The sequence below is a fragment of the Oncorhynchus nerka genome, linkage group LG28, assembly GCF_034236695.1.
Source record: "Oncorhynchus nerka isolate Pitt River linkage group LG28, Oner_Uvic_2.0, whole genome shotgun sequence".
NCBI classification, from domain to species: Eukaryota; Metazoa; Chordata; class Actinopteri; order Salmoniformes; family Salmonidae; genus Oncorhynchus; species Oncorhynchus nerka.
The window spans coordinates 45375306-45403299 of NC_088423.1; the positions used below are offsets into that span (position 1 = coordinate 45375306).

General features: G+C 42.6%; 1 protein-coding gene across 14 annotated transcripts in view; it reads left to right on the forward strand.

Annotated features, from left to right (window-relative positions):
• The first annotated feature begins 4894 nt into the window (after window positions 1–4894).
• Window positions 4895–27994, forward strand: part of LOC115113876 (LIM domain-binding protein 3-like) — a 90647-nt gene continuing 67547 nt past the window's right edge. For 9 of the 14 annotated variants that reach the window (XM_065012835.1, XM_065012837.1, XM_065012843.1 and 6 more), the window contains exon 1: window positions 20826–21130. In XM_065012835.1, coding sequence (XP_064868907.1) covers window positions 20831–21130 — 300 coding nt within the window. In that variant the 5' untranslated portion in view covers window positions 20826–20830. The other 5 variants (XM_065012841.1, XM_065012839.1, XM_065012840.1 and 2 more) reach the window with 5 other exon arrangements.

The window sequence follows — 27994 nt, forward strand, 5'->3', positions numbered from 1 at the left end:
TGGTCTAGGAACAGTGGGTTAACTGCCTTGTTCAGGGGCAGAACGACAGATTTTTACCTTGTCAGCTCAGGGATATGATCTAACAACTTTTCAGTTAATGGCCCAACACTCTAACCACTAGACTCCTTGCTGCCTCCCATGACATGCAGTCATGACTTCTCAACAATATTGCGTTAAAACTATCTGGATACATCGGGTTTTACAAACCACTAATTTCATCAGATCTGCCTTGGCGAGTCTGTAACATTCTAATTCTACTGAATGTGCAAAATTATTTATTTCAACACATCTGCACATGTACATTGGGGCTCTGGTATTGCTTGCTTGCTAGTCATGTCCCTGATAATGGATTCACACTATCAGTCACACATTACAGAACATGGGATGGGAAAATGAGAGAGATTGCCTAAGGGCTGAACCTCCCAATCAACTGTCCATTTATATGTAAGAATGGACGGACACAAGGACACAGAGGGTCCTCATATTTCGGAAATCAGTTGGGATCTCAACCAATGTTCCCTCCTAAGCTGCGCGCCTGCGGGGGGGGGGGCGTGCAGTAGCCCAGAGACTGCCGGAGGCAGAGTGCAGAAGAAATATCAGCCAACAGAGAAGCACGGGACTGAACATCACTCAACTTTCTAAAGTTTTTCCTTTTAGTTAACACTACCAACTTTTCCCTTTACTGTGGCAGTTGTGATCGAATCAACACAATATTAGCCACCTTCAATGCAACCAACCAAAAACAAACCAAACTTTGCAAGAGATTGTGTTGTAGGCAGAACGCATCAGAGTAGGATTCCATTGCACACAACTCAGCCCATACTATACACAAACCGGTGTGACATAACCAATCAGAACTGGAGTCGGTCTATATGCAAATAGACCATTGCCATATATGGATCTGTGCCATTTACTTGGAACTGGACTGTGTTTACAGCTGTGGTGGTGAGTAGATGGGCTTGTTTTGAGTTCAAAGCAAAAGCTGCACGTAGCCACATGTGCACATTTTTTTCATTTCCTTTGCTAGTTAGTGAGTTATTATCCCAGTTATAGATCATTTGTAGTCAGCAATAGGGGAGTGATTGCTTCTTACAAGAGCACGAAACGTGTACATTTCTAGACATCTTTGAAAAGCAGGTCAGGTAAAGAGTTATTTTTGTCTTAAAGTGGCGGTGTTGTATATTGAGATATATTTGTAAGTCGCTCTGGATAAGAGCGTCTGCTAAATGACTTAAATGTTAAATGTAAATATTGGCTTGAATAAGATAATTAGCCAATAGACAGAGGGTAGCATAATTTGTCTGATTCTCTGTAATAATGATATGGGAATAATAATGGATTTTGTTTTGTAGTGTTTTTTTGCATCAAACAACACAGCATTTTCAGTCCCCTCATTGTCTGAAGGACAAGTGGATAAACAGTTCATGTCAAGCCCTGCATGTTTTTTTCCAAAAGTCTCATGGAATTTAGGCCTACATTGAACACTACACATTGACTGCTACTGTAGGCTGAATGATAGAACAGCTATTTCCATGTTAAAATGTTATGGGATGCATTTTCTCCATTGTTTTTGATGGTAGGCCACTCTGGTAAGCCTACATTATGATCAAATAGCCACAGTAGGCTACTTGGCCACTCTTAAAACTGTAACTTAAAGCGCGTACAGCCTCAGTGTTCACAGTAAGCGCACGCTGGAAGTTGCACAGAATTTTCACAACTTTCATGTTTGCGCTCAGCAGACCTGAAATTTGCTAAGTGACGGAAAAAAATGACAGAGAACATTGGTCTCATCTTAAGATCTTAGTGTTGAGAGTTAGAATAGTAAAATACACAAGGTGCAATTTCGAAACTTGGTTGCAGCAGTTTTCCTCACAGGCAGTCACTCAATTAGCCAATGTCAGCTAAACATTTTTAGATTGGCAAATTAGTCTAGCTAGCTATCATGTCACGACTTCCGCCAAAGTTGGCTCCCCTGCCTGTTCGGGCGGTGCTCGGCGGTCGTCGTCACCGTCCTACTAGCCACTACCGATCATTTTTTCGTTTGTCTGTTGGTTTTGTCTTATTAGTTTCACCTGTGTGTATTTTAGTTTAATTAGCGTCCTTATATATAGTAGGTTGTCCCGCCCTTGTTTTGTGCGGCATTGTTTTTTGTTACTCTGTTGTATGGTGGTTTTCGTGTGTTTATTCTCCGGACTATTTTGGTCCTGTGTTTGGGCTGGTCAATTGTATGCGCCCTGTGTGTTGGCGTGACCATTTTTGTGCGCCGGAGAATAAATTGACAATCTACTGAACCCTGCTCTCTGCGCCTGATTCCACCCACCACTCCTAGTAAATCGTGACATGTCCCCCCATTGATTTTGGCAGTCACTCTCACTACCATATCATATTATCCCATCAAAATCATGGCAAAATGTGTGTAGAACTGAGGAAAATTATCTTTAAAATTGCAAATTAAATTGTTCTTTAAAGCAAACTAATTTGTTGATCTATTGTTAATGAAATAATTGTTTTGCTCCCGGATCCCTTAGTATGATTTAAATTATATATTTTTTCTATCCCGGTGCTGAGTTAATGTATAACGGCTAATTGTACAGCTAATAGGCTATGTGTTTGTAGATCGACTGAGGCGAATTAAGTTGAATGAAGCTACAGCAACTAATATCTGGACCTCACTAAAACTCAGACCCTGGCTACGGCCCTGCACACAAGATATACTGAACACTTCCTTTGACAAATAACATATGTATATCAACTACCATGGGATGTTCTTTTTTAAAAGTAATTATTTCCACATTCAAAATGGTATGCTCAGTAATAAGTGGTTATGCCCATAGGCCTAGAAGAACAAGACAATTACAGCTACTCCAGGATAGCTCCAACTCGCACTATTACACATGAAGAATGATCAACAAGAACATTCTAAGGCGTTGAAGTCCATGCCTCGACTGACAAACTGCACATCCTCGGTACACTACTTTTCTGTGTGTCAAGTAACACAATGGTTTTGCAATTTCAGCTGAAATCTCTATGCGCTATCTTTGACTACAGGAAATAAGCTCATTTTAAACAGCATCCCATCTAGCACAGTTGGTAGAGCATGGCACTTGCAATGCCAGGGTGGTGGGTTCGATTCCAATGGGGGACCAGTATGAAAATGTATGCACTCACTACTGTAAGTCACTGGATAAGAGCGTCTGCTAAATGATGTAATGTAAATAGAGGCTCTTATTCACTGAACAGACAGATTGTTCTTGCCTGTCTGTGAGGCCTCTTGTTATTTCATACGCTTGTTCAGCATTTTTAGGTGTTTTGAAAAATTAGACAGTATCCTCCAGACAAACAAAATTACATATGTATCTGTGATACACTGAAGTCCCCCCTGGTCTGTTATTTAATGCAGTTATTATTTACAGTTTAATGATAGCAATGGACTGAGGACAATTGATAAATATGTGTGATATGGCTCTTTCTGCAGTGCAAATTGCCTCTGTTGTTGTTGGCTATCTAGCCTCACTCTCATCCAAGGGCATTTATCATATTGTGACACATTATCACACATATTTTGTATTTGTTTTTGTAGATTCAGGGTCCATTTGTGAATTTTACAGTGTTCCAGAGCTATTCATGCAAACCCAGAACAAGGTCAATATAAAAGGTTGGACAGAGGCTGAGAGTAACATGAGAGTAACATGCCTCATTTGATGGGGGTATGTTTGCATTGGTGTACCTTTACAATGGTTATATGTATAGCATGCCACTGCATTTACTGTACTAGAGCTGGGACGATAAAGCATTTTTGACACCGAACAAACCGACCACTTATCGTAGACATTTTGCTGATATCATTCATGACGATAAATAACCTATAGGGCCCTGCTAGAGAAATATGAAGTTTGAAATTAAATAACTTTGTAAATATGTGTGATTGTTAATGGGACAATTGATAGCTAGTAGTTTTAAGGGTAATATAAAAAATAACTGTGGTGCACACCGTTATAAACTTAGCGTTCAATTTATCGTTGTCGTGATAATTCAGTCAGTTTATTGTGATGTGGATATTGGTCCATATCGCCCAGCTCTAGTGTTTACACCCTCACTCTCTATGAAGCAGGAACAATACATTTATAATGATTTTCCTTACCGGTGGAATTGACAACCATGAAGAATCATGGCTTTCCTTCTCTGTTTGGGTTCCCCCCACAGAGAGGAGCTCAGACCTCAGTGCCTGCGAGGCAGGTGATGCATTCAGGGTTGACATGGAGGAGATCAGACCCCTGTGCACTTTCATTCCTCATTGATCCCAGGTCTGCTGTGACTGACACTTCTGGGTTCTGCTGGCATTTATGAGGAGGTGAGCTATACAGAATCAATGCATTATTTTAGGTCATTATCACACCTAGAATAGAAAATATTCAGCATTTTCTTGACATACCATTTTCATCAAGCTGACAGTCATCTCCCCTGCAATGAGATAAATAAATACTTGAATCTATACCTATACTGAATTTACCTGCCTAGTGCCTACTGTTAATTTGACAACATTAACACCAAACCTGCATACTGTAATCTCTCTGAACAGATTCTCGTGGACAGATGAAACCAGTAAATGACTAACTTTCGCGAGAGAATTTTACTTCTGGGTAACCGAGATTGTGTATACAGTGAATCTGAAGCGTGGTTATTGGGATTAGCAATTTAGTCCTAAATCTGATTGGTCATTTGATAGGTGTGAAATTGTCTGATTTCTATCTTTAGCAACAGTGTGCGTCTTTTTGCATGTATGTTTTGGTGCTTCATTCAACATGTGTCTCTGATTTGGCCCGTAGATAAAGGACGACTGTCGCTTTAATAATTCCACTTTAATCAAAATCCCCAGTTAATCCCCCTCCCTTTACCAGGAGTTCACGTAGCCCGTGGTCCCGGGGATCGGAGGAGGCTGTCCCGAGTGACATAGCTGCGACACAAGAGGGGACGGAGAGGAGAACCGCAAATAACAACGGCAGGTAGTAAAAGCCGTCAGCGTGTTTAGAGCGTTTACCGTGAGCCATGAATTGAATGGAATTTGAAGCAGTTGTAGCTCTTTACACTAATCTGTCGCGTATGCAACAGGCTCACTGCACCGGACCTCATGTTTGTTTCTCACAACAGCCACAAACCTTCACTTTCTCCTGTTTTACATGCAAGAGTTTGAACTGAAAATCTCATTAAATTATTCATATTATGCTGCATCTCATCTAGGAATTATTTGGCGTCACCAACTGTGGGATGGTGCACGTGCCACCTGTAACTTTCAGTGTGTAATATTCTTCTTCGTTGGGGTTTTATGGCGGTGTACATAACAGTATTACATGTTGACTAGACCGGGCACGCATGTTGATTTTGTTAATCCACACCAGATGCGATCAAGCCATGCAGGTTGAAATATCAAAACGATCTCTGAACCAACTATATTCATTTGGAGACAGGTCTAAGCACATGAAACGTTCATGGACATTTAGCTAGCTAGCATGTTGTTGCTAACTAATTCGTCCTGAGATATAAACATTGACTTGTTATTTTACCTGAAAGGCACAATGTCCTTCTTTACTGGATCTTTGTAGAATTTTGACCCATTTTGAGTCAACACAATATCTTGTGGTCTCTACTCAACAATTGATCCACAGGTGAACCTATTTTGTTTCTAAGACTTTCTATGACGGTTGGCAAACAACTTTAATAAGGTGCGTTACCACCACCAACTGGACTGGAGTGTGCACCTCAGTTCATCTTTCAATGGCAGAGGTGGGCCTTGCAGCGCCTCAGAAATAGAACCAATCTCTATTTTAGCACCTGCGTAGAGGCTGCGTAGAGGGCGTTGGCAGTTTAGATGCAATGATTGAATAACATGTATATGTACATTTATTTTGTCATGCTCTCGCACTGTGTTGCATGCCATGTGGTCAGCATGTAATGCGCATTACTGTGCATTCTCCTTCAGTATGGAATAATTGTGTTTACGGTGGGGTGGGCACTTCTTGAGCGGGGTTGAACCGATTTCTATGTGTGCATTGCAAATCAAATGTAATTTGCCACATGCTTCATAGACAACAGGTGTAGACGAACAGTGAAATGCTTATTTATGTGTCCTTTTCCAACACCGCAGAGTTAAAAACAGAGATGAAATATAGAACACCGAAATAGTAACACGAGGAATAAATACACAGTGAAATACAATAGAAATAACTTGACTATATACATGTTATTTCTGAGTCTGAGTCGATGTGCAGGGGTACGAGGTAATTGAGGTAGTAGCTATGTACATATAGGTATGGGCAACAGGGTAGATAATAGGCTGAGCTGGAGCAGCAGCATATGTGGAGTGTGAAAGTGTGTGTCATTATGCATGTGTGCACATGTTATGTGTTTGTTGGGGTGTCAGTGTAAGTATGTGCAGTGTGTGCATATAGTCAGTGCAAAATAATTAGTTAAAAAAAGCAGAGAGAGAGCAGTCCGTGGCTTGGTTGGCATGAGTCTTTGAAAATATTTTGGCCAGGGAGCAATCCTTTCAGCCTCCTGAGGGGGAAGAGGAGCAGTCGGGCCCTCTTCACAACTGTGTGTGTGGACCATGTTAATTCCTTAGTGATGTGGACACTGAGGATCTTGAGGCTCCTGACTCGCTCCACTACAGCCCCATCGATGTGGATGTCGATGCTCGCACCTCCATTTTCTGTAGTCCATTAACAGCTCCTTTGTGTTGCTGACGTTGAGGGAGAGGTTGTTGTCCTGGCAGTCTGACATCCTCCCTATAGGCTGCCTCACCATCGGTCAGTAATCAGTCCTATCACCATCGTGTCGTCAGCAAATGTGATGGTGTTGAAGTCGTGCATGGCCATGCAGTCATGGATGAACAGGGAGTACAAGAGGTGACTAAGCACCCACCCCTGAGGGGCCCTCATGTTGATGGTCAGCGTGGTGGATGTGTTGTTGCCTACCCTCTCCACCTTGGGCCGGCCCGTCAGGAAGTCTAGGACACAGTTGCAGAAGGAAGTGTTCAGTCCCAGGGTATTGAGTTTGGAGGGGACTATGGTATTGAATGCTGAGCTGTAGTTCATGAACAGCATTCTTACATAAGTATTCATTTTGTCCAGACGGGTGAGGGCAGCGTGGAGTGCAATAGCGATTGCGGATCTGTTGGGTTGGTATGCAAATTTGGGTCCAGGGTGACTGGGATGATGGTGCTGATGTGAGCCGTTCAAAGCATTTCATGGCTATAGATGTGAGTGATACAGGGTGATAGTCATTTAGGCAGGTTACGCTAGCATTCTTTGCCACTGGGACAGTGGTGGTCTGCTTGAAACAAGTTGGTATTACAGACCGGGTCAGGGATAGATTGAAAATGTAATTGAAGACACTTGTCAGCTGGTCAGCGCATGCTCTAAGTACGCGTCCTGATATTCCTGTCTGGCCCCACGGCCTTGCAAATGTTAACCTGTTTAATGGTCTTACTGACATCGGTTAAGGAGAGCAAGATCACACAGTTGTCAGGAACAGCTGGTGCTCTCATGCATGGTTCATTGCTGCTTGCCTCGAAGCGAGCATAGAAGGCATTTAGCTTGTCTGATAGGCTCATGTCACTGGGCAGCTCTCTGCTCTGTTTCCCTTTGTAATCAGTGTTCGTTTGCAAGCTCTGCCACATCCGACAAGTGTCAGAGCTGGTGTGGTAGGATTCCATTTTAGTCTTATTGAAGCTTTGCCTGTTTGATGGCTCGTCAGGGGTCTAAATGGAATTTCTTGAAAGGGTCCAGATTAGTGTCCTGCTCCTTGAAAGCGGAAGCTTTACCCTTTAGCTCAGTGCGGATGTTGCCTGTTATCTATGGCTTCTGAATACTTCGGAAAGTATTCAGCCCGCTTGACTTTTTACACATTTAGTTACATTACAGCCTTGTTCTGAAATTGTTCTGATTCTATTGTTTTCCCCCCGTCATCAATCTACATACAATACTCCATAATGACAAAGCAATAACAGGTTTTTAGATTTTTTTTGCTAATTTATAAAAAATATAAAATAACATTTACATAAGTATTCAGACCCTTTACTCAGTACTTTGTTGGTGGTTCCAAAATTCTTCCATTTAAGAATGATGGAAGCCATTGTGTTCTTGGGGACCTTCAATGTTGCAGACATTTTTTACCCTTCCACAGATCTGTGCCTCGATACAATCCTGTTTCAGAGCTCTACATACATTTCCTTCGACCTCATGGCTTGGTTTTTGCTCTGACCTGCACTGTAAACAGTGAGAACGTATATAGACAGATGTGTGCCTTTCCAAATCATGTCCAATCAATTGAATTTACCACAGGTGGATTCCAATCAAGTTCTCAAGGATGATCAATGGAAACAGGATGCACCTGAGCTCAATTTCGAGTCTCGTAGCAAAAGGTATGAATACTTATGTAAATAAGGTATTTCTGTTTTTTAAATATTTAATACATTTACTATAATGTCTAAACCTGTTTTTGTTTTGTCATTATAGGGTATTGTGTCTAGATTGAGGGGAAAAAATAATTTAATCAATTTTAGAATCGGCTGTAACATAACAAAATGTGGAAAAAGTCCAGGGGTCTAAATACTGTCCGAATGCACTGTAGGTATTGTATTGTCATATTATTGCCAGTCACCTTTTGTTCGTCGTATGTTATTCGACCTGTCCCCATAAATGACAAAATCATACGTTATTCTTCATTAATGATTCCTTGTCAATCACCAAACTTTTCTGTAAAAAAAACGTTAACCTTACGTACCTCTTTATTTTTCCCCCCGCTGTTGGCGGTAGGTGCACTTGATGCAATAGCCCTGGCGCCGGGAAGGCAAAGTGTTCCCATTTAATGTCTCTGAAGGTAGAACTCCACCTACTCGGCAGGCCCAGAGAGCAAATGAAGTGCACCTATAGGCCTACCGCTGTTCAATCAGATAGCTTAGAGCACCGTCTACACAGTTTCCTTGAGCCATAGGCAATAAAGAGAAGCCTCAAACGCACAGCTAAGTTGATACTGTGAGATTTCAACACTTTTAAAACCCTGACTAGAGATAGACTCAATGCATACCGCAAACAGCTGCTGTTTTCATGAGTAAGGTCATGTTTAAGTTGTTGTTCAGCACTGTCTACACTTTTATAAGCCATAAAATGTGCGTTCTCCCTACTTCCACTTATGCTACAACCAGCACTGCAGCTGCAATGAGTGAGTATAGCAAAGTGTTCCGATAAGCTTGCGTTGTTATTGTTAGCGGCTTGTGTCTTTTTTAATATCGAAGAATATTTTACTTATAGAAGTAACGACATGAATTGGTGCATGAGGCAGAAATAATGCAATGCGACTTCAGTTTTGCCATCAGCTGGAAGATTGTGTCCCCTTTTCTCAGCGGAGGGAGAGCTGAGGAACAGCCTGACTGCTGCTGACAAAAAATAATTATTATGCTCACTCATCTGTGCCTCACAAGTAATGCATATATTTTCTATTACCAGTGTGATCATATACAGTACATTTTCTAAGTATAAATTCAAATTGGTCTGAGAAGAACATTGGCAGGGCAATTCAAGCATAGCCAATATGCAGTGATAATGTATTGGGCCTATATACTACTGCACAAACCTCATTACTACAGAACTGGTTTTAATTGGTTAATGTCTTATAGTCTTATGTTTTTTAAAGTAATGTTTAAAAAAAATCAGAGCGGTTGATCTTGTCTTCCCTTTTGACTCAAAGTGATCTTAACTCAGAAAATGTCGGTGACCACTGATTTACATGATGTTTGTAACTATAGGCAGAGAGGTTCTGAGTGACAAGACCGCCTGTCGTTGCAGACAGAAATGGAACATGAATATAGTGATAGATGATTGTGCAATGTGGAGGGAGCTATTGAATTCTAGTCAAAAAGAGGCAGTCAAGTAGATAGACTAGTGCCAGTGTTTTCCCACATTAAAGAATCTGCTCCTGGCTCTCTCTCAGGAGTTAGCAGTCCAGAGAGACTGAGCATCACCCCTTTGCCCCCCCCACCCGTCTACCATCGCATGCCTTCATGCCTTCACTGTCTGATAAAGTCACCTCATTGTGAATGACCTCACAGGCTGTCACACGCCCATCGCTGCTCGCCTGACCAGAGGGTTGCTATAACAGGAGAGGACAAGAGTTGCTAGAAGATTTGCTGCGCTCGCAAACAACTTCATGTTCTGCATAAATGAGCCAATAGCTGTGCTCATACTCAGCGAGTGTTATGTCATCGAATACTATATCCACCTAATCAACTATCATATCATGTGCCTCAGTCTAAGTAACAGAGATATTTTCCAGTCCAGCTAACAAGGTAATTCTGATGCTGAGGATGTCTCTATTATTAGCTAAGCTAAGTGCAACAGCCCAGTTTGTATATTTTGTTTTATGATCACATTCTACTTAAGTCACAGATATAGTACTCACGTGAGGGATACGTCACATAAAAAGGCATTTTGGTTTGCTCTTAAAATACTTCCAGAAAGGAATACCTGAATTAGCAAGCTTCAGTTTTTTTTAATGGTGTGTGTTATGGTTGACGTGTCTGTCAGACACAATTACCTTTGCCTAAACAGCAGGTGGCCTATCGTTCAGAGAGTCTCAGAGACACAGCCGATTGAGAGACTATAGCTCTGAGCTTGTTTGACTTGTCAGGAATAGGACCACTGGTACTAGCTCTGCACTGGGTTTCTTAAGAGCGTGAGATCCAGGAGGGCACCCTTAGGATTAGCCCTCCTCCCTTTTGTGTTTGTCCTGGATGGTGGGCCAGCCCGGAAGGGTGTTTTAAAGTTTTATTAGTCGTATGTACAGGGATACACATGGTACACACCGTCTAACGAAAATGCTTACTTGTGGGTGTGTGCGTGAGTGAGTGCATGTGTGCTAAGGTTCGGCGAATCAGAGCAGGTGGTCAGTAGTCTGATTTTGTGTGTGTGGATAGGGATCCTGGGGAGATACATTGGGTTTAAATACACAATGGTATATGGAAACTCAGGTGGACCCTTCCTTTTAAAAGCTTTTTGTTTTTGACCATTTTTATTTGTTTTGTTATTTTTTGTTTGGGGGCTTACATTATCCATTTTAAAGTATATGTTTCTGAAGGCTGCCACTCAAAATAAAATAATAAAAATACATAGAGTTTAAGTGATAATAATTTAAATATAAACAGGAAAATAGAACAAAAAAGGTGGCGGCCTCCATCCCCAAACTTCCATCCCGTTCCTCCAACCCCACCCTGCCACATGTCTTCATCCAACTCCACCCCCGGAAACCATGTTTCCCACCCCTCTTAGCAACTAGGGTTGCTTGTCAGTCACCCACTACCCCCCCATCCCCCCCGGCTCCATTCCTGGCGACCAGAAAAAACCCTCAGAATAGCACCCTTCCCTGTGGGCCTGAAAGCAGAGAAAAATAAAAAATGGGTTAATATATTGTTTGCATGTATGTGTTGGGCTTTGGCTGAGATTAGTATATTTCTCCAGGCGTCAATTGTTCCTTGACTAGCACCATTCATTCTCGCTGTTTGATCATTCTGATGTCATAACTTCTAATAGTAACTGTATCCACTGGTGAATTGGGAGCGCGTGAGATAATTGCCATCTAAGAGCAACATTTTTTTTTTTTTGCGGCAGTGCTGTGTGCCAGCAGTAACAGTCTCTGATATATTGAGAGATTCAAGGAGCTATCATTAAGTAACATAATTCCTGCCTCGGGCGGCAGGTAGCCTAGTGGTTAGAGCGTTGGGCCAGTAACCGAAAGGTTGTTTGATTGAAAAAATATTTTGTTCTGCCCCTGAACAAGGCAGTTAACCCACTGTTCCTAGGCTGTCATTGTAAATAAGAATTTGTTCTTAACTGACATGCCTAGTTATTATTATAATAAAGTGAAACAGAATAAGCAATCAATTCAGACCTTAACAATTAAGTTAGAACACTTTATAAGTAAGGGTGTATAATGAAGAAAATATTATGAGAATGAAAACAAAAATAAGATATGACAGATATGCAAGCCTTAATGCCTAAACAATAAAACAATATAGGATAGCTGTAAGATCCATATACAGTGCATTTGGAAAGTATTCAGACCCCCTTTTCCACATTTTGTTATGTTGAAGCCTTATTCTAAAATGTATTAAATACATGTTTCCCTCATCAATCTACACACACAATACCCCACAATACATTTTTGCAAATGTTTTAAAAATAAAGTATTTACATAAGTATTCAGACCCTTTGCTATGAGACTCGAAATTGAGCTCCGGTGCATCCTGTTTCCATGAATCATCCTTGAGATGATTCAACAACTTGGTTGGAGTTCACCTGTGGTACATTCCATTGATTGGACATGCTTTGGAAAGGCATTCACCTGTCTACATAAGATCCCACAGTTGACAGTGCATGTCAGAGCAAAAACAAAACCACGAGGCCAAAGAATTTTCCACAGAGCTCCGAGACAAGATTGTGTCGAGGCACAGCTCTGGGGAACGGTACCAAAAACTGTCTGCAACTTTGAAGGTCCCCAAGAACACAGTGGCCTCCATTATTCTTAAATCGAAGAAGTTTGGAACCATCAAGACTCTTCCTAGAGCTGGCCGCGCAGCTAAACTGAGCAATCGGGGAGAAAGGCCTTGGTCAGGTAGATGACCAAGACCCGATGGTCACTCTGACAGCGCTCCAGAGTTCCTCTGTGGAGATGGGATAACCTTCCAGAAAGACAACCACCAATCAGGCCTTTATGGTAGAGGGGCCAAACGGTAAAAGGCACATGACCGCCCGCTTGGAGTTTGCCAAAAGGCACCTAAAGACTCTCAGACCATGAGAAACAAGATTCTCTGGTCTGGGGAAACCAATATTGAACTCTTTGGCCTGAATGCCAAGAGTCATGTCTGGAGGAAACCTGGCACAATCCCTACGGTGAAGCATGGTGATGGCAGCATCATGCTGTGTGGATGTTTTTCCGCGGCAGGGACTGGGAGACTAGTCAGGATTGAGGGCAAGGTGAACGGAGCAAAATACAGAGAGATCCTTGATGAAAACCTGTTCCAGAGCACTCAGGACCTCAGACTGGGTGAAGGTACACCTTCCATCAGGACAATGACCTTAAGCACACAGCCAAGACTATACAGGAGTGGCTTCGGGACAAGTCTCTGAATGTCCTTGAGTGGCCCAGCCAGAGCCCGGACTTGAACCCGATCGAACATCTCTGGAGAGACCTGACAATAGCTGTGCAGCGACAGTCCCCATCCTACTTGACAGAGCTCGAGAGGATCTGCAGAGAAGAATGGGAGAAACATCCCAAATACAGGTGTGCCAAGCTTGTAGCGTCAGCTTTTTTTACTTTGTCATTATGGGGTATTGTGTGTAGATTGATGAGGGGAAAAAACTATTTAATCCATTTTAGAATAAGGCTGTAATTTATGAACAAAATGTGGGAAAAGTCGAGGGGTCTGAATCGTTTCCGAATTTACTGAATGCACTCAGACCGCTGCACCACTCGGGAGCCCCAAGGCATATCAGTTCTCGAGGCGCCACTACAGACCCTAGTTCGATCCCGGGCTGTATCACAACCGGCTGTGATCGGGAGTCCCATAGGGCGGTGCACAATTAGCCCAGCGTCGTCCGGGTTAGGGGAGGGTTTTGTAAATAAGAATTTGTTCTTAACTGACTTGCATAGTTAAATAAAGGTCAAATAAATATCGTTCATTAATTGGCCTGGTGTTATCCTGGACCATAGCCAATAATAGTAATCTTGTTCCTTGTACCGAAACATGAGGGTTATCCTCATCATTGTCTTATCAAATCAAATCAAATTTATTTATATAGCCCTTCGTACATCATCTGATATCTCAAAGTGCTGTACAGAAACCCAGCCTAAAACCCCAAACAGCAAGCAATGCAGGTGTAGAAGCACGGTGGCTAGGAAAAACTCCCTAGAAAGGCCAAAACCTAGGAAGAAACCTAGAGAGGAACCAGGCTATGTGGGGTGGCCAGTCCTCTTCTGGCTGTGCCGGGTGGAGATTATAACAGAACATGGCCAAGATGTTCAAATGTTCATAAATGACCAGCATGGTCGAATAATAATAAGGCAGAACAGTTGAAACTGGAGCAGGAGCATGGCCAGGTGGACTGGGGACAGCAAGGAGTCATCATGTCAGGTAGTCCTGGGGCATGGTCCTAGGGCTCAGGTCAGTTGAAACTGGAACAGCAGCATGGCCAGGTGGACTGGGGACAGCAAGGAGTCATCATGTCAGGTAGTCCTGGGGCATGGTCCTAGGGCTCAGGTCCTCCGAGAGAGAGAAAGAAAGAGAGAAGGAGAGAATTAGAGAACGCACACTTAGATTCACACAGGACACCGAATAGGACAGGAGAAGTACTCCAGATATAACAAACTGACCCCAGCCCCCCGACACATAAACTACTGCAGCATAAATACTGGAGGCTGAGACAGGAGGGGTCAGGAGACACTGTGGCCCCATCTGAGGACACCCCCGGACAGGGCCAAACAGGAAGGATATAACCCCACCCACTTTGCCAAAGCACAGCCCCCACACCACTAGAGGGATATCTTCAACCACCAATTTACCATCCTGAGACAAGGCTGAGTATAGCCCACAAAGATCTCCACCACGGCACAACCCAAGGGGGGGGCGCCAACCCAGACAGGATGACCACAACAGTGAATCAACCCACTCAGGTGACGCACCCCCTCCAGGGACGGCATGAGAGAGCCCCAGTAAGCCAGTGACTCAGCCCCTGTAATAGGGTTAGAGGCAGAGAATCCCAGTGGAAAGAGGGGAACCGGCCAGGCAGAGACAGCAAGGGCGGTTCGTTGCTCCAGAGCCTTTCCGTTCACCTTCCCACTCCTGGGCCAGACTACACTCAATCATATGACCCACTGAAGAGATGAGTCTTCAGTAAAGACTTAAAGGTTGAGACCGAGTTTGCGTCTCTGACATGGGTAGGCAGACCGTTCCATAAAAATGGAGCTCTATAGGAGAAAGCCCTGCCTCCAGCTGTTTGCTTAGAAATTCTAGGGACAATTAGGAGGCCTGCGTCTTGTGACCGTAGCGTACGTGTAGGTATGTACGGCAGGACCAAATCAGAGAGATAGGTAGGAGCAAGCCCATGTAATGCTTTGTAGGTTAGCAGTAAAACCTTGAAATCAGCCCTTGCTTTGACAGGAAGCCAGTGTAGAGGCTAGCACTGGAGTAATATGATCAATTTTTTTGGTTCTAGTCAGGATTCTAGCAGCCGTATTTAGCACTAACTGAAGTTTATTTAGTGCTTTATCCGGGTAGCCGGAAAATAGAGCATTGCAGTAGTCTAACCTAGAAGTGACAAAAGCATGGATTAATTTTTCTGCATCATTTTTGAACAGAAAGTTTCTGATTTTTGCAATGTTACGTAGATGGAAAAAAGCTGTCCTCAAAATGGTCTTGATATGTTCTTCAAAAGAGAGATCAGGGTCCAGAGTAACGCCGAGGTCCTTCACAGTTTTATTTGAGACGACTGTACAACCATTAAGATTAATTGTCAGATTCAACAGAAGATCTCTTTGTTTCTTGGGACCTAGAACAAGCATCTCTGTTTTGTCTGAGTTTAATAGTAGAAAGTTTGCAGCCATCCACTTCCTTATGTCTGAAACACATGCTTCTAGCGGGGGCAATTTTGGGGCTTCACCATGTTTCATTGAAATGTACAGCTGTGTGTCATCCGCATAGCAGTGAAAGTTAACATTATGTTTTCGAATAACATCCCCAAGAGGTAAAATATATAGTGAAAACAATAGTGGTCCTAAAACGGAACCTTGAGGAACACCGAAATTTACAGTTGATTTGTCAGAGGACAAACCATTCACAAAGACAAACTGATATCTTTCCGACAGATAAGATCTAAACCAGGCCAGAACATGTCCGTGTAGACCAATTTGGGTTTCCAATCTCTCCAAAAGAATGTGGTGATCGATGGTATCAAAAGCAGCACTAAGGTCTAGGAGCACGAGGACAGATGCAGAGCCTCGGTCCGATGCCATTAAAATGTCATTTACCACCTTCACAAGTGCCGTCTCAGTGCTATGATGGGGTCTAAAACCAGACTGAAGCATTTCGTATACATTGTTTGTCTTCAGGAAGGCAGTGAGTTGCTGCGCAACAGCCTTCTCTAAAATTTTTGAGAGGAATGGAAGATTCGATATAGGCCGATAGTTTTTATATTTTCTGGGTCAAGGTTTGGCTTTTTCAAGAGAGGCTTTATTACTGCCACTTTTAGTGAGTTTGGTACACATCCAGTGGATAGAGAGCCGTTTATTATGTTCAACATAGGAGGGCCAAGCACAGGAAGCAGCTCTTTCAGTAGTTTAGTTGGAATAGGGTCCAGTATGCAGCTTGAAGGTTTAGAGGCCATGATTATTTTCATCATTGTGTCAAGAGATATAGTACTAAAAGACTTGAGCGTCTCTCTTGATCCTAGGTCCTGGCAGAGTTGTGCAGACTCAGGACAACTGAGGTTTGGAGGAATACGCAGGTTTAAAGAGGAGTCCGTAATTTGCTTTCTAATAATCATAATCTTTTCCTCAAAGAAGTTCATGAATTTATCACTGCTAAAGTGAAAGTCATCCTCTCTTGGGGAATGCTGCTTTTTAGTTAGCTTTGCGACAGTATCAAAAAGGAATTTCGGATTGTTGTTATTTACACCTGCGCTCCAGCAGGTGTATCTCACTGATCATCCCTAAAGCCAACATCTCATTTGGCCGCCTTTCGTTCCAGTACTCTGCTGCCTGTGACTGGAACGAACTGCAAAAATCGCTGAAGTTGGAGACTTTTATCTCCCTCACCAACTTCAAACATCAGCTATCTGAGCAGCTAACCGATCGCTGCAGCTGTACATAGTCTATTGGTAAATAGCCCACCCATTTTCACCTACCTCATTCCCATACTGTTTTTATACTGTTTTTTATTTATTTACTTTTCTGCTCTTTTGCACACCAATATCTCTACCTGTACATGACCATCTGATCATTTATCACTCCAGTGTTAATCTGCAAAATTGTAATTATTCGCCTACCTCATGCCTTTTGCACACATTGTATATAGACTCCCCCCGTTTTTTTCTACTGTGTTATTGACTTGTTAATTGTTTACTCCATGTGTAACTCTGTGTTGTCTGTTCACACTGCTATGCTTTATCTTGGCCAGGTCGCAGTTGCAAATGAGAACTTGTTCTCAACTAGCCTACCTGGTTAAATAAAGGTGAAATAAAAAAAAATAAAAAAAATGTTTTCCTCAATTAAGTTAGAAAAATAGGATGATCGAACAGCAGTAAGGGCTCTTCGGTACTGTCCTTCCAAGCTAGTCGGAAGACTTCCAGTTTGGTGTGGCGCCATTTCCGTTCCAATTTTCTGGAAGCTTGCTTCAGAGCTCGGGTATTTTCTGTGTACCAGGGAGCTAGTTTCCTATGATCATTTTTTTTAGTTTTTAGGGGTGCAACTGCATCTAGGGTATTGCGCAAGGTTAAATTGAGATCCTCAGTTAGGTGGTTAACTGATTTTTGTCCTCTGGCGTCCTTGGGTAGGCAGAGGGAGTCTGGAAGGGCATCAAGGAATCTTTGTGTTGTCTGTGAATTTATAGCACGACTTTTGATGTTCCTTGGTTGGGGTCTGAGCAGATTATTTGTTGCAATTGCAAACGTAATAGAATGGTGGTCCGATAGTCCAGGATTATGAGGAAAAACATTAAGATCCACAACATTTATTCCATGGGACAAAACTAGGTCCAGCGTATGACTGTGACAGTGAGTGGGTCCAGAGACATGTTGGACAAAACCCACTGAGTCGATGATGGCTCCGAAAGCCTTTTGGAGTGGGTCTGTGGACTTTTCCATGTGAATATTAAAGTCACCAAAGATTAGAATATTATCTGCAATGACTACAAGGTCTGATAGGAATTCAGGGAACTCAGTGAGAAACGCTGTATATGGCCCAGGAGGCCTGTAAACAGTAGCTATAAAAAGTGATTGAGTAGGCTGCATAGATTTCATGACTAGAAGCTCAAAAGACGAAACGTCATTTTTTTTTTTTAAATTGAAATTTGCTATCGTAAATGTTAGCAACACCTCCGCCTTTGCGGGATGCACGGGGATATGGTCACTAGTGTAGCCAGGAGGTGAGGCCTCATTTAAAACAGTAAATTCATCAGGCTTAAGCCATGTTTCAGTCAGGCCAATCACATCAAGATTATGATCAGTGATTAGTTCATTGACTATAATTGCCTTTTAAGTAAGGGATCTAACATTAAGTAGCCCTATTTTGAGATGTGAGGTATCATGATCTCTTTCAGTAATGACAGGAATGGAGGTGGTCTTTATCCTAGTGAGATTGCTAAGGCGAACACCGCCATGTTTAGTTTTGCCCAACCTAGGTCGAGGCACAGACACGGTCTCAATGGTGATAGCTGAGCTGACTACACTGACTGTGCTAGTGGCAGACTCCACTATGCTGGCAGGCTGGCTAACAGCCTGCTGCCTGGCCTGCACCCTATTTCATTGTGGAGCTAGAGAAGTTAGAGCCCTGTCTATGTTGGTAGATAAGATGAGAGCACCCCTCCAGCTAGGATGGAGTCCGTCACTCCTCAGCAGGTCAGGCTTGGTCCTGTTTGTGGGTGAGTCCCAGAAAGAGGGCCAATTATCTACAAATTCTATCTTTTGGGAGGGGCAGAAAACAGTTTTCAACCAGCGATTGAGTTGTGAGACTCTGCTGTAGAGCTCATCACTCCCCCTAACTGGGAGGGGGCCAGAGACAATTACTCGATGCCGACACATCTTTCTAGCTGATATGCACGCAGAAGCTATGTTGCGCTTGGTGATCTCTGACTGTTTCATCCTAACATCGTTGGTGCCGACGTGGATAACAATATCTCTATACTCTCTACACTCGCCAGTTTTAGCTTTAGCCAGCACCATCTTCAGATTAGCCTTAACGTCGGTAGCCCTGCCCCCGGGTAAACAGTGTATGATCGCTGGATGATTCGCTTTAAGTCTAATACTGCAGGTAATGGAGTCGCCAATGACTAGTTTTCAATTTGTCAGAGCTAATGGGGGAAGCTTCGGCGTCTCAGACCCCGTAACGGGAGGAGTAGAGACCAGAGAAGACTCGGCCTCTGACTCCGACCCGCAGCCTAATGGGGAAAACCGGTTGAAAATTTCTGTCGGCTGAATGAGCGACACTGGTTGAGCGTTCCTACAGCATTTCCTTCCAGAAACCGTGAGAAAGTTGTCCGGCTGCGGGGACTGTGCCAGGGGATTTATACTACTATCTGTACTTACTGGTGGCACAGACGCTGTTTCATCCTTTCCTACACTGAAATTACCCTTGCCTAACGATTGCGTCTGAAGCTGGGCTTGCAGCACAGCTATCCTCGCCGTAAGGCGAGTACAGCGGCTGCAATTAGAAGGCATCATGTTAATGTTACTACTTAGCTTCGGCTGTTGGAGGTCTTGACGAATCGTGTCCAGATAAAGCGTCCAGAGTGAAAAAGTTGAGGAAAAAATAAATAAATATATGAACGGTAATTAAAAAGTGAAAACCGTAAAGTTGTCAGGTAGCAAAATAGGTTGGCAACAAAACGCACAGCAACTCGAAAACAAGCCTGCAAGTTGTGACCGGCTGAATGCAGCATTATAGCCATAGGCTAGGCTGCATGATTGTGCATTGATAACATACCTGAATAATGAGCCAGATATTGGGGTTCCATCTCTCAGCTTGTCCCTTTTTGTGTTGGGTTGATGTGCTTCTCAAAGAGGTCTCGAGGTTCCTTGGTAGTGGGAAACGTGTTTTCTGGAAGGTAAAGATAGGTTTTGCCAGAGTGGATAAAGCCGCATCTCAGGTTTAGTTTACGTAGCTGGAATCTCACCTCGTTTTAGGTCCTACATTATGTCATGGCTATTCAGAGGACTTCTAGACACGCCCCGCCAAATTGATATCGTAACCCCGTTACACTGTGGTTGACTCAGCGGCTGAGGACAACCGTGAGCTACGTATAAACACGCAAGCATGTATACACACAAACAATGCCTCTTACTCGTCCGACAGGTCACCCCTCTATATACAGTACCAAATTACACCCTACCTGTCAATCATGTATACGAGGCCTGTAGTGAAATGACTGTTACTCTATGTCCTGGCTTTATAAAGTATGATGCAACAGGTCTTATTGACCTCTGGGTACATTTTACAGGACATTAACCTTGCAGGTCTGATAACCTGACCTGATTCCAAATATGACGGACCAAAAAGTGTCTGCTGGCTAAAATGCTCTGGTTCTGGTCAGTTTTATCCGGTTACCCAACCGTTAAGCAACTAAACTGGGCTAGATTTTTGCAGAAGTGGAACACATGGAGAAATCAGAGAGAATCAACTCTCTCTCGTCAACTGCATACAGCTACCATGATGTTAATTAGATGTTTCCTCAAGCCAACCCCAGTGTGAGGTGTGAGGAGACACGGTTTCAGGAAGACCCTAGTCTGGAGTTAGGGGGGTATTGAAAAAAATCAGTTGGCCTAGGAAGGGGCTATATTAACCCTGTGAATCATGGCAGGACTGACATACCGGGTGTCCCCTTACATGCCATATAAGGGGACCCCCCACCCCCACCCCCCACAATGCTACTGTGGTATCACTTTCTGCAGAGGAGTGGCTATTCTTAGGCTGTCACTTCAGCTCATCTGAGCAGGCAAGACCTCTCTTCCTCTGGTTCTCTACTCTTTTCTGTCTGTCTTTCTCTCCTTATTTAAAAAGGGGTGGGTCGTGAATGACATTCTTCTGTGGCTGTAGTGGGTTAGGTTTTTGTTTGCTGTGCTTTCAGTCTCATTTGACATTTCGTTTAGTTCTCAAGTGTACTTTTTTTGACCATTTTTTTTCTGCTTTCAGAAGCTACTTGGCTCCTGCCCCCACCCCCCTCTACCTCTTTTTTGAAGAAGATTCAACCAAACAAGCAATCAAAGCCTTTGGAAGAATGAGTACCTACAACATTTCTCTGAGTGGGTCGGCCCCATGGGGCTTCCGATTGCAGGGAGGGAAAGATTTCAACATGCCCCTGACCATCTCCAGGGTAAGAGATCAATTCATCCAGTTCAGTCTACATACATCCATACTTTGTACAAACACACAGAGATTTCCACGTCCCATATCCGATGTGTCTTTTGACCAATGAGATCATCCTTTTTCTTGCATTAAGCTTGAATCTAGATGTTTGGGTTTGTTTAATGTTCCGTGCTTGAAACGGGATACTTGGGACGGCCCAACTCTGACGTCATCCCATTGAAGTTTAAATTCAAAAAGACGAAGGTAAAGGGTAGTGGTTAAGGTTAGGGTTTAGGGTAGGGAAGTCCCAAGGATTTCATCTAGCACTAACCGTCAGCCAACCCTTATAGGACATCAAATATTGAATTACTACTACGGTACTAGCACAGTACTTGTAGGTGTGTTGTTGTTAAACATGGTGGTCATTTTGGGATGTTTGGTTGATATATTAGGTTGTTTGGGATGCAGTTTTATTACAGTAGTTTCAATCGGTATTCTCACTGGTTGGTATCCATTGTGTGGTTTTGGAAAATTCAGTGATTTTAAGCTTGGCCTTTGCTAAAAAAAAAAGTCTGAGAATATGTTGTGTTCACCTTATCCTGTAATGGTATGTTCACCTCACACATTGTAAAGGCCTAAAGACTGGGTTGGTTTATGGTGGTAGGAGCTGTGAGTTAGGGGGTAGGTGATGTTAAAATTGTTACACCACAGATGATGGTGAGAATGTAGGCCTACGTATGTATTTTCAGACTGGAATCATGGCATGCTGTCACCTGCCAAATCTATAGTGTAAATATACAGTTAACTGGCCAAATGAAGGGAACACCAACATAAAGTGTCTTAATATGCCTTTGGGGCCACCACTAGCCAGAACGGCTTCAATGCTCCGTGGCGTAGATTCCACACGTTTCTGGAACTCTATTGGAGGGATGCCACATCATTCTTCCATGATAAATTCCATCATTTGGTATTTTTTAATATGGTGGCGGAAAGCTCTGTCTCAGGCACCGCTCCAGTAATCTCCCATAACTGATCTCTTGGGTGGAGATTTGGTGACTGAGATGGCTATGGCCTCAAGAAGCTCAAACGGATATAAAATTTGACTAAAACATAGTCATTTTAAACCTTGCTAAAATGTGTATATGATCACATATATCTGTCTATTATGTGTGAGAATACTTTGGAACATATGTCCAAAATTAAAATCACTTGGTGCTGATTTGTTGGTGTTTTTTTACAGTCTTTTATGTCCAACAATAAAAATTCAAACAACGTTTTTATTTTTGCTCTGAAAACTTGGGGGGACAAATAAAATCACCCATGGGCCAAATTCGGCCCACGGGCCACCAGTTGGGCGACCCTGGCATATGGTTTACATTGTTTTCATTCTCGTCAAACCATTTAGTGACCACTCATGCTCTGTGGATGGGGACATTGTCATTCAGGGTAGCCTAGTGGTTAGAGCGTTGGACTAGTAACTGGAAGGTTGCAAGTTCAAACCCCGAGCTGACAAGGTTACAAATCTGTCGTTCTACCCCTGAACAGGCAGTTAACCCACTGTTCCTAGGCCGTCATTGAAAATAAGAATGTGTTCTTAACTGACTTGCCTAGTTAAATAAAGGGTATAAAAAAAATAGCCATGGTAGCCAAAATATTGGCCTGCCCAGCATTTTTATACATAACCCTAAGCATGATGGGATTTCAATTGCTTAACTAACTCTGGAACCACACCTGTGTGGAAGCACCTGCTTTCAATATACTTTGTGTCCCTCATTTACTCAAGTGTTTCCTTTTATTTTGGCAGTTACAGTACCTGTAGTTACTTCAGTCGCTAATTCAGGTGTGATTATGCCTTTTGTGTGCTGCGTTTGTGCTGTGATGACCTAATATGCGAGTTCATTGCCCCTTTCCTTTCCTCCCCGAGACTGAAAATAGCTATTTGGATTTCTCACCCTGTATTTTAAGGTGTCGAGGTGTATTTCTCCACATTATTTTAGTACTGAAAGTGAGAGAGGTGTTGTTGCCTGAATATCACAAGTTATTTTCTGGTAAGAACAGTATATTCTATGAACATCTCTTCCAAGAACCTCAATCTGTCGATGTTCTTCGAAGAGATATCTGTAGAATAGATATTTATTAGAAGAAAAGAAAGGAAGCTGGCTGGAATAATAATATTATGAGTCTGGTGTGTGTGTGTGCCTGAAGCCTATGTGTTCATAGCGAGTGCATCTTTGGATATACGTGCGTAACTCACTTGTAGACAACCTTTACAGTATGTTAGGATTTGTGTGTGTGTACCAGTCAAAAGTTTGGACACACCTACTCATTCCAGGGTTTTTCTTTATATTTTACTATTTTCTACATTGTAGAATAATAGTGAAGACATCAAAACTATGAAATAACACATGGTATTATATAGTAACCAAAAAAGTGTTAAACAAATCAAAATGTATTTTATATTTGGCATTCTTCAAAGTAGCCACCATTTGCCTTGATGACAGCTTTGCACACTCTAGGCATACTCTCACAACCAACTTCATGAGGTAGTCACCTGGAATGAATTTCGATTAACAGGTCTGCCTTGATAAAAGTTCATTTGAGGAATTTCTTTCCTCCTTAATGCATTTGAGCCAATCAATTGTGTTGTGACAAGGTAGTAGTGGTATACAGAAGATGGCCCTATTTGGTAAATGACCAAGTCCATATGATGGCAAGAACAGCTCAACATTGACTCTCTCAACATTGACTGTTCAGCGGAGACTACGTGAATCAGGCCTTCATGGTCAAATTACTGCAAAGGAACCACTACTAAAGGACACCAATAAGAAGAAGTGACTTGCTTGGGCCAATAAACATGAGCAATGGACATTAGACTGGTGGAAATCTATCCTTTGGTCTGATGAGACCAATTTTGAGATTTTTGGTTCCAACTGCCGTGTCTTTGTGAGACGAAGAGTAGGTGAACTGATCATCTCCACATGTGTGGTTCCCACAGTGAAGCATGGAGGAGGAGGTGTGATAGTGTGGGGGTGCTTTGCTGGTGACACTGTCAGTGATTTTTATTTAGAATTCAGGGGACATTTAACCAGCGTGGCTACCACCGCATTCTGCAGCGACACAACATCCCAGCAGGTTAGTGGGACTATCATTTGTTTTTCAACAATGACCCAAAACACACCTCCAGGCTATTTGACCAAGAAATCAACCTATAGCCCCTTTTCCTTACTTGATCTGAAATGATAGGATGAGTATAAGCCACACAGTAAAAATTCCACCTATTGTAGCATTTCAAAAGGCAAAAGGGTTTAGCTATCACAACTGGTAATTACAGTCCTTTCAGATCTACAGGAAGTGTGTATGGATAAGTGCGTACCCTGCACTTTTCTTTATTTCAGTGAACCTTTACAACTGGTCATTGAATCCCCTTTGACTGTATGCAGTCTTTTATATAGAGAAGGCCTGTGAACTGGGGCCTTCAGTCTGCAGCCCAGGAGCACAAGGCTCAGTCACTCAGCACTCTGACAGGTGGGGAGGAACTTCTGCCTGCCTTGGGCTGCTGCTCTATCGCTCCCTTCTAAAAATACTTTCTTTCCCACCGGTGAACAATGCTGATGGTTTGGGTGGTTCATGACTGCTGCCTTTTTTTTCCTTTAAAAAAATATAAATAGCGCCAGGTGTGACAGCGAGAGAGAACGTGTGTGGTGTAGCCTACATACTGTGTGGGCACTGCATGATCGAAAGGGAGGTTAGAGGCTGGGGATTGGGTTGTTAAATTGCTGACGACCAAGCTGCTGCTCGTGTCACTCACCTGTTGGCCTGGACTGCACAACTTCAGCCCCGTACACAAATACTACATGACTACTGTGGTGGTTCCAATGACAAAATACATTTGTACCTCCTGAAATTGCGGCTGGCTACATTGGATAACTTGTCTGGCTGGTTGATCAAATTGAGAGTTATGTGGAGGTGAAATCAGAAATAAAAACAGAAAGATGGTGTATGGAAGGCATGGACCTGAAACCCTGCTATAATGGCAAGCAGCAGACCCTATTTCTAAATACCTCACTGTGAGGTTGGGATAAAAATAAAACCTCTTTGGCCTTTCAACAAAACAAAATGTCTTTCCTCCATTTTCAAGTGAGGCACTTAATGTGTCCACATTGAAAAGATTGTCTTGGCCTGGCTTATGTGTAACTTGGTTTCTTTTGTGAGAGAAATCAGCGACTGTCTCACACACGGATGTGCCAGTCACCATTTATTGGTTTATAAATCCCCCATATTTAGGAGGGAGCATTATGACATTTCCGTAAAGACTGGACTGCCATTAAAAACTAATTTGGCCTTTTTATAAGATGTCTGAGGGAAATGTCAGCACGGAGATCCACCAACTCGGAATACGATATGTGTCCCTAGCAAACCTCTGGAGTCCAGTATGGATAATAGCACTGTATTAGAGTGCCACATGCATAACAGCTGGTTGTGATATGGTACTTTCTATTTTGTGTTGCCTGTTAGGACACCTTGGCTCGCAACAATTCATGTTATCAGGAAGTTTGTTTGGATTCATGAAAGCAGCCTCATTATTTTGGCATTTATTTGAGCTTCTTCAACTGCCCTCCAATATAGCCCCAGAACATCAAGTTTCACTACTGAGTTTAATCTGATCTGATCTGTAATAATCGTTTTAGGAAATTCTGTTAGGTTAGTAGTTTGTGCCCTCCGCAGTGTTATGCTGTTATTGGTGTCCTCTCCTCGCCCGGACAGTAGACAGGAAAGCTCTGGTGGCCGTTTTAGTCAACACCTCTCGGCTCAAGTACAGTGGTATTCAAACAGCGAGGACCACCTGAATTTATTATATTTTTTTACATTTTCACGACCACAACCCAAATATGATGATGACAACCTTAAAATCAGTACATTTCAATTTTTACATCGACAAATAACGTTCAATTCATCACATTTTCATCTCTTATCAAAGTGAAAAGAAACCATTAAATACATTTACTCAATAACCTTTTATTTTTCTAATTATCTTTCTCAAAAACATTTGTATACTGTCCCATACAATAATCTGTACTTAAAATGTTTTTGCAACCCCCCCCCCCCCCCCCACACACACACACAAAAAAAAGTGGTTTTAACTTTGGTGAAGCAAACTGCATTTCCCGCGCGACCCCACTAGTCGCGACCCCCGACTTTGAATACTGTATGTTGTGGTAAAGTGGTCATTCCTTTCAGCCTTTGGTCTGGCTGTGAAATGTATATTGACAGATGAACACATCCCCTTGAGTGGATATGGGTGGTTGTGTTCTTTCTGTTTTGAAAGAACTTTCTGCTTCAGCCCGAGACCCAAGACCGGGGCAAATGGGGCCTTGAGTCTGAACTTTCGAGTCATTGCCTCTCATACACTGGTCCTCATGTTGGGTATGTGACCCTGTTTGTGACAAGATGGATTTGACAAGAGCTGATTCACTCATTTAAATGATTCAAGATGATCAGGAAATGCAGTACATCACCCACCACTAAACACATCTAATTATCATGAAGTTGGCTAAATGTAACCTTTTGTGGAGGTGAAGTACAGCTTGTTTTTCATGGGATTGCAATGGATATTACCGGTCTGTTTTACCCTTGGACAGCTGAGTTGTCAACCTTGTAGATTTGACATAAATCGGTGTCATGCACTACAGACTTACAGTATAAACTGTAGCTGTCTTAGAACCAGCAAGCGAGACACACCCTCGAAACCCATTTGGTGTATCTTCGATGAATCTCAATCTTCTCCCCTTGGCCCTGGGATGTAACAAGGTCTGTATGATGCAGTTTCTACCCTTTCAATGTACTGTGTGGTCTGAATTCACCTGACCCAATCTATACGGAAATAAGGGGTTTAAGTATAGTTTTATGGGCCGTATCGTCCTCCTCAGTTAAACCCTCTGACTCTAAACCACATGTAACCGATGCAACTCAAACAGGGGTGAAAGTAGATTTAATTTCTTACCAGTACGGGGGACACTTTAAAAAAAAAAAAAATACTACAAAAATTACAGTGTAGCCTACTCTGCTGACACTGACAAACAGATCAATAAAAACAATGTTGTCTGGTTGGTATAATTGGCCTACGAAAAGGGCAGACACAAATACAATATGATCTCCATCTAACATGGAGGAGGAGATTATCGTCCAAAAACAAACAAAAATGGCACTGACCCAATTATAAAGACAGTGAATATACAATCATTCCGGGGATTTTGGCTGATGTTCTCCACTGGTGCCAATAAGATGGGCTACTGTTCGCTCAATTAAGTTAAGAATTTTGATAATTTAAAGACCGATTGGAGTCTTGTCATCTCTTTAGAAAAACATTTATTTTATTTTTACAAGTAATTTAACCTTTTATTTAACTAGGCAAGTCAGTTAAACTTCTTAGGGATAAGGGGCAGTATTAGGAAGTTCGGATGCCTGACATGCCCAAAGTTAACTGCCTGTTACTCAGAGCCCAGAGCATATAATTGGTAGTATTGGATAGAAAACACTGAAGTTTCTAAAACTGTTAAAATAATGTCTGTGTGTATAACAGAACTGATATGGCAGGTGAAAACCCGAGGACAATCCATCCGGAAATTCTTTCTCTTTTAAATAAAAATAAATAAATGTTTTCTTATTATTTACAATGACGGCCTACACCAGGCAAATCCGGGCGACGCTGGGCCAATTGTGCGCCGCCCTATGGGACTCCCAATCACGGCCAGTTGTGATACAGCCTGGATTCGAACCAGGGTGTCTGTAGTGACTCCTCAGGCACGGAGATGCAGTGCCTTAGACCGCTGGGACACTCTGGAGCTTTACCGCAAGAGCCATTTGCTTTCCAAACAGTTTTTCTGCGATTTGT